Genomic DNA, 7,394 nt, shown 5'->3' with positions numbered 1-7,394 from the left:
TGTCAAGGGAATGCACCTAAGAGACTGCATTTTACTCTTATGTAAATTTACCTCAATTAATCTGACCTTAAAGATGAGTAAACGAATAAATCTTTAATAAAAAGAGTCATCCTAAGGAACAGTAGGTCACTAACTATTTGAATAAACTCCCAGCCCCCTAAACAAGCAGCCACCCCACCTCCATCCCCCACCTCCATTGTAGTCGGGGACACTTAATGAGCACCTTCCTGGTGCCAGGCCTTGTGAATAAAATAAAGAAAACATAGCATGGCCCACATTCTTGAGAAGAGAGGCACTGCTGTATTCTCACTGACCTTAATAAACTCTAGTTTCAAGTATTCTGCCATTTGGAACGTTTTACACACTCGAAAAATGTTGCCAATGATGTCTTCTGGTGAATACCCGAGATGCCACAGGTGAGCGAGAATCTAGACAAGAGAAGATACACTGAGGCTACTGAATTTTGTGAACAGCAAGGATGCTTGGGGAAAATGAGGTCAAAGCCACACCAGTCTCGGGCCTGCCACACTGCTGGGAGCGGACAGATCATCCTAGAAAACCCAAGTGATTCTGAGAATCAGCCAAATACCATGGAGCTTCTGGTGGGCCGCATCCTTTAGATTGTGTTGGGTAATTTAATTGATTTTCCCAGTAGGCAGGGAGAAAATATTGCAAATGTTTTAAAATGCATTGCAAGGTCTATGACTATACCCAAGTAACGTTTTTAGCCAAGGCTCTTAAACACTTTATCAATCATCCCAGTATACCCCAGAGAGGCAGCAGAACCCTGTATCTGCTACGCTTTCTCTAGCTTCCAGAGTCCTAATGACCCCTGCATCCCTGAACATATCCTGACCAGGGCGGAGATTACAGCACTCATCTGTCCTCCTGCCTTTGCAACCCCCGCCCCACCCCATTTGGACTGCAGGATCTAGAGTTAGTTGTTTCTGCCTTTGCTTTGGCATCTTCGGGCAGATTCAGGTGGCAGGGAAGCTTTGTGTGCATAAATCTGAAGGCTTCCTTCAGGCCCACTCAGTGACCTAGTCTGTGTACCTGGGCCTCTGCCTCAGTCTCCCTGCCTTGTGCTCTAGTTTCACATTAGGTCTAACCCTAAACGCAAGTCTCCTCTAGCCTAATTTGGTGGGAAATAGGGGGAAAGAAATCTGCTGTGATCAGACCAATGGCCTTAAATCATACCGCTGCCACCTATGTGACGTGAGGGTCACCTAAACCTCGATGATAGCCCAGTGGAACCTGCTCACAGGACCAAGGTCTAGAATCAGACCAGAAATACCCTGGTCCCCTGTTTCCTGGCTGGCCGGGGACTTCTGGGTCCCAAGATGCCCACTCCTATGTTCTTGGGAAGATGGAAGTCTCCCCTCAATAAAGAGAAAGATGGCTTCACTGCAAAGTAAGGAGTTGGGCTGATCTTTTCTTAGGTGAACAAATTCCTCTTGTGGAGAATATAATTAGAGTAGAAAGACACGATTTTGAATTCCAGGTCTACTACTACGAAACAGTATTTTAGAGAAAGGAATTTAGCCTATCAGTCGTAGTTTTCTCATGTGTAGAATGTACCCACTCCTAGCATCATTTTAAGAATTAAGGGGAGTGATGCATTTAAGTCCCTAGCACAGGAAGCTCCCTTAGCCCTGCTTAAGTGGAAGGTCCCTTGGAGCGGAGAAGGAGGCAGACCTTGTAGGCTTCATCAATATCGGAGTTCACACAGTGCTGGATCATCTCCTTCACCAGCAGAGGGTGGGGCTCATCGCAGACCTGACCAAACGGAGAAAGAGCCGAGTCAGGGGCTGAGGAGACCATCTGAGGGGGAGCCCTGCCATACCAGCTTCTGGGAGATCTACCTAACCAACCTCTCAACTTGTTTTTGTCATTGAATTCTCCAGTAAACAGGACCAGGCTGGGGAAAGCCCCTCTTATCACCAAACAAGTCACCAAACTGAAGAGTACGATGTTGACCTACTGCAGTGGGAAGGCTTCTGACACCATGTTACAGATTTCTCAAACACGAGATGACTTAACAAAGGGCCAGTGAAGAATGTCCGCTTGGGGCAGCTTTAAAGCCACTAGTCACATCTTAGATTACTTGGATGACCACTTAAAACCCACTTAAGACTTAAGAGGTCTTTTGGGCTGGTCTCCCACCAGAATTGGAACTGGCTTTCCCCGGACAGGGACCTCCGGCCTCAGTATGACCTGAAGAGCTGACTGTTGGGGGGTGGGGCAGCATAAGCTGAGCCCAAAGGTTGCCTCTGCAACTCCTTTCACTGGCCCTAGATTTGAGAGTCTAGTGCAGTATCAACATTTAAATCTAAATGAATCTTTTGATATCTCAAGGTAGTTCCTAAGCCCACCTTTGGCCTTCTTTTCCTAACAGTTTAGTTAACTCCCCTCAGAAGTCCTTGTTTCTGGAGTCCTCAAGCCTGTGCTCCAGGATGAAACAAGATCTTAACTGTCACTATAGGTGACTAATCCTTTCAGTGTCCTTGAAAAGACATCACTGCCAAGGTCTAAGCAAAGTTTTTAGCACAGCTTTCTTTACCACAAACTTGGTAAGAAAGAGCTATAGATTGAACGCAAGGACAGCTCTACCCAATTTTTACCCTCAAAGAAAGGAGAAATCAGACACTGAGTTTTTAGGACGAGGTAGCCAATTTTCGAAAGTATTCCCAAAACAAAAATCTTTTGCCAATGTGGGACAGTGAGAATCCTTTTCCTCGGCTTGGCTTTGAAGAGCTTTGCTACCCTACTCCAGGTGCAGGAAGTGGTGAGAAGGGGCACGTGCTTGCAGGAAGGTCTCCGGTGGGAGCCAGAGCCTGCTGAGGGGAAAGCACGGTGCTCACTCCTGGCCTCAAGCAGCTGGATGATCGCGGGCAGACCGCCAGAGCCTGCTTTCTTGGCCACAAAATGCTGATGAGAACATCTGCACGTAGGGGTGCTGTGGGGATGAGGACGCAGGGGAAAGCACTGAGCACAGGACCTGAGGCAGCAGTGGCGACACTTCCATTTATCACACACTGGTGGCATCCCAAAGTCCCTTCCAACCCTCCATTCTGGGAAATAAAAGTGGACAAATGGGAGCAGGGCAAGCTCCCTGACCCCCACCCACTGAGGGTGAGCCCCAGCACAGTGGCAACAGCCTACCTGTCTCGTTCCTCTCAGCACTGTCCCACTCACCTCTGCTGGCCCCCACAAATAAACACTGCTTTCGCAGGCTATGATACTCAAACCAGCTATTGTACCTTGAACACATTCTCACTGTTAATAAAGCCGAATCCCGAGAAAGTAGACTGCAAGTTGTTCAATGCCTGTCAAGGAACAAAAGCATAAGCACATCCAGGGTGATTTTCAGTCACAGCCCTTCCCCATCTCTCTTAGCTAAGCACTGCTCCTGGCAGGTCTGCTCTCAATCAGCCCAAGGCCCCAACGGTGTATTGGGTCAATGTTCCCCACTCTGGCTATGCTGAGCTCTGTAGAGCAGTCACTTCCCTATTCCCCCTAAAATAAGGGGCTGAGCAAGCCCAGGAGTTCTGTGCCTTAAGGGCAGCAACCGCACGCACCTGCCTCATGTCTCCCTGGGCAGTGAAGATAATGGCTTCCAGACCATCGTCAGTGTACTGCACCTTCTCCTTCTCGATCACATTCAGTAACCTCGCAAGGATCTGCGCGTCGGTCAGCTTTGTGTAGCGGAGGACTGCGCATCGGGACTGAATGGGCTCTGAACAAGACAGGAAGAAAGTGAGGCTCCCCAGCCAATGACAGCATCAACCTGCTGGTTCTTCGGTTACTTAGAGCAGCTGCACAACCCGCATGGCCCAGCCGTGCTGGCACACTCTCTCTACCCAGCAGGTGCTCACGAGTGCCTGAGTAACTGGGGCTAAACTTCAAAATATCAACCAATGAGCAATGAGAGGCCTCAGCCAGCAGTGCCCGGGATGACCTTGACTGGCCAGCTTCCAGAAAGGTAAAGATCCTCCGGGATAGAGACATCCATGTGCCACAGCCGGCAGGTGAGCCAGTGCTGGCCCACGTGGACTCCAATCACTGTGTGTGCTGGACATCAGGGCCCTTCTGGGCAGTCTGGGGTAAGTATGAGACATCTGTATTGTTTCTTTAAAGCCCAACAGGAGATTCTGACCACAGCCAGGACTGAAAACCACTAGACAAATGCAGAATTCTGGAAGCTGTCCTTAACCTTTGGTGTAGACTATGACAATAGCTTCTCCATGACCTCTGAGCCCCAATTTGGTCTCTCTAATTCATCCTCTGTTTTGGTGCCACATTGGCCTTCCCCAAAATGTTTTTATCTGTCACCTCTTCCTGCCAAGGCAAACTTTTCAACAGCCCCCTAATGTTACAGTACAGTCCACCTCTGACCCTTCCATGTAAAATCTTCTGTAAACCTCATCTTTCTACTCTCCTAACCCCGCATCTGGTACCCTGCCTCTCCCGAAGGGCTCCTCCCACCTAGGATGTCCTTTTCTTCAATTTCTTTCCACTTAAATCACAACTATCACTGAAAGCTCATCTCGAACTCCCTCCTCATGGAGCCAACCCAGATATCCCCAGACTGCAGAGATCCCCACCTCCCGCTTTGTTCACACACACTTTCAAGGAACATATTCCTGTTAGCTTACTTGCATTAAAGAAACCAGTTACCTCCCCAGGTTTGGGGATGCAGAGGATGAATATTATGAGGTCCTGGCTCCTCAGAGCTTAACTTCATCAGGACAGAAGGAGGCACAAACGGGAAAGTTATGACAATGGGACAGGACCATGACAGAGGTTTCTAGGAATAACTCTGGGATCACAGGCCAGAGAGCAATCAACTCAGCCAGGTGGAAGGGAGCTTCTTGATGGAGTTCTGTGCTGGGTCTTTAGGGATAAGGTTCCCAGGCTGGAAAGGCAAGAAAGAACAGCATATTCAGAGACAAGAGGGCTGGCAGCTGCGTGAAGAGGCAAGAATGACCCCAGGATCGACCAAGCCCACACAATGCTGCATCCGTGTCCAGTGCGTACATCCTGCTGCCGTTACCATCATGTCCAAGAGAAAGGCTGAAGGGGATGGTAAAGGAGATAAAGCCAAGGTGAAGAATGAACCACAAAGGAGATCCGCAAGTTTATCTGCTAAACCTGCTCCTCAAAGCCAGAACCCAGGCCTAAAAAGGCCCCTGCAAAGCAGGGAGAGAAGGTACGCAAATGGAAAAAGGGGAAAGCTGATGCCGGCAAGGACGGGAATAACCCTGCAGAAAATGGAGATGCCAAAACAGACTTGGCACCGAAAGCTGAAGGTGCTGGAGATGCCAAATGAAGTGTGTGCATTTTGGATAACTGTACTTCTGGTGACTATACAGTTTGAAATATTATCAAGCTTTGTAAAAATGCAGAATTTTGTTTTACTTTTTTTAAACTGTACTGCTAGCACACAGAACACTTGGGGGAATGACATATATTAGTAACAAACTGTCTCCAGAGCTGGATCGATCTGGAGAAAAACACCTTTCTCTTCTAGTTTTGAGACTTCCTCTTGGTTCCTGAGAGGAAGGATCCCTTGATGTTGACAAACATTAGCCACCTTGACATGAATGCCCGTGGTGTGGAAAAACTAAAAATTTGTTTTCATGTCCTTTCCTCCCTCTCCACCTTAAGCATAGACTTGACTCTCAAACCTGTTGGGACCTGACCCCAAAAAACTGGTTACCAGTATGTCAGGCAACCCAGACTTTCTAGTATCACCACTGAGATGGTATTCCTCAATAGAGCAGCAGTTCCTTTTTTAGATTGTGGATCTAGATTGATAATTCTGCCATTTTTATTTCATTTCCTGAAAATTGGGGTTGGCTTATAAAAAGTTAAACAACATGCTTAACGTGATATGTCAGCCTTCACTCTAAACGTTCCCTGTTCAGAACATCAGACGAAGACTTCACTGGGTTTTATAGTGGCTTTCTGATTTTGGTAGTCCACTGAAGAAGGGAGTTTGAAAGTTGTTGTATACTGTTAACGACTATCTATGTCCTGTTTGAAATACCATGACTGTTTATGAAAAGCATCTTCAATAAAGCCGGATACATTTTGGTTTAGGAGGAAAAAAAAAAAGAAAAAGGCAAGAGTGCTGAAAAGGCCCAGGGCATTCGGGGAACGGTGAGAGATGCTGAGGCTACAGTGCAAGGAGCGAAAGATGAGACTGTGGTCAATGGGATCCTGTGTGCTAGCCCGGGGGTGGTGAGGAGGCACAGCTATGCAGGCAATGGGAGCCCACTAGAGAGTTAAGAGGTAGTAGGAGGGTCAGACTTGTGCTGAGATGACCCTGAGAGCCAGCTGGTGACTTGGGTCCAAGAGAAGTTGGAGGAAGCCTGAACTATTAAAGGGGAGAAATGGTGAAGCAAAGAGTGGCAAGGGTTCAAGACACTGGAGAGGTGAGATGACCTTGGATTTGATTTTGTTGAGGGGCTGGCTGTGGTGGTGAGCAGACAAAAGATTTGGAATGACTTAGGGCTTGCTGGTTCGGGAGTCCCTTTCCTGTCCGTGCGTGAGCTCCTGGAGTACAGGGCAGAGCCTCACACAGAGCTGCAGCCTCCGCTGTGCCTTATGCAGAGCAGAGGCTTTGAATATAGAACGTGTTCAGTATCTGTCAAGTAGATGAGATTTGTCAAATAGCAGCTTCCCTAAGAGGTAGTCCATCTCAACTTATCTGAAATTAGGAAGCCTCACAATGTTTTGTTTATATATTTGGCTTATCAGCACAGACAGGAGAGATCAATTAGAAACTAGAGTCCATGTCTAAAAGCAATTAACCTTCCGACTACACTAGAAGTTTCTTTTAGCTGATTTTTTTCTTTAGAGAAGTACTAAAAGCTGAATTCACAAAATTTAAACACATGTCAGATTAAGGCAGCCATGGCCTTCCTCAAAGAACGTATGCCTCTCTTTTAACTGTATGACTTCAGGAACTGAAGTGAGGTTCAATTGCTAAGTTTCAAAGTCAACTCTGCAGCAATTTGATCACGAATCATTTCCTCCAACATTAAATAAATTTTAGAGGTTTCATTTTCGTTTGCTATATCTCTTTAGAAATTGAAAATAATCCGAATGCTGTTATATATATCAGAAAAATTAATTCATGAAAAGGGAGGGCCAGAGCTTCCTCCACCAAGAAGCGCAGCTTCAAATCACTAAAATAACTCATTAATGCACAGCCCTATGCAAAATGCATTGGAAGAGGGTCGATAACTTCACTCCGGCCCTCGCAGATTTGTCTTACCACTGGCTAAGGAGACAACCTGCATACACGACCAACAATCAAGAACTTTAGGCAGTTTCCTCCACCACATCATTGGTGTCTTGAAGGCAGAGAATGTTTCTCATTAAATTCT

The 7,394-nt window shown here is 47.0% G+C and overlaps 1 protein-coding gene, 1 long non-coding RNA gene and 1 pseudogene across 3 annotated transcripts in view; 1 reads left to right on the top strand and 2 right to left on the bottom strand.

Moving 5' to 3' along the window:
* The window catches only part of LOC111746532, a 1,069-nt gene extending 894 nt beyond the window's left edge, over positions 1-175 (bottom strand). The window contains exon 1 of the long non-coding RNA XR_002783157.1: positions 17-175. This is a non-coding gene — a long non-coding RNA (uncharacterized LOC111746532). The remainder of the gene's footprint in view (positions 1-16) is intronic.
* The window catches only part of RFC2 (replication factor C subunit 2), a 20,390-nt gene that overhangs the window by 3,554 nt on the left and 9,442 nt on the right, over positions 1-7,394 (bottom strand). For both annotated transcript variants that reach the window (XM_011371507.2, XM_011371508.2), the window contains exons 7-10: positions 3,579-3,736; positions 3,261-3,326; positions 1,696-1,776; positions 315-428 (exon numbers count right to left, since the gene is read on the bottom strand). In XM_011371507.2, coding sequence (XP_011369809.1) covers positions 315-428; positions 1,696-1,776; positions 3,261-3,326; positions 3,579-3,736 — 419 coding nt within the window. The remainder of the gene's footprint in view (positions 1-314; positions 429-1,695; positions 1,777-3,260; positions 3,327-3,578; positions 3,737-7,394) is intronic.
* LOC111746531 lies at positions 5,013-6,087 on the top strand (annotated as a pseudogene).

Source organism: Pteropus vampyrus, unplaced genomic scaffold, assembly GCF_000151845.1.
Source record: "Pteropus vampyrus isolate Shadow unplaced genomic scaffold, Pvam_2.0 Scaffold193, whole genome shotgun sequence".
NCBI classification, from domain to species: domain Eukaryota; kingdom Metazoa; phylum Chordata; class Mammalia; order Chiroptera; family Pteropodidae; genus Pteropus; species Pteropus vampyrus.
Note: the sequence above shows the minus strand (reverse complement) of the source record. Positions and strands in the feature narration are given on the sequence as shown.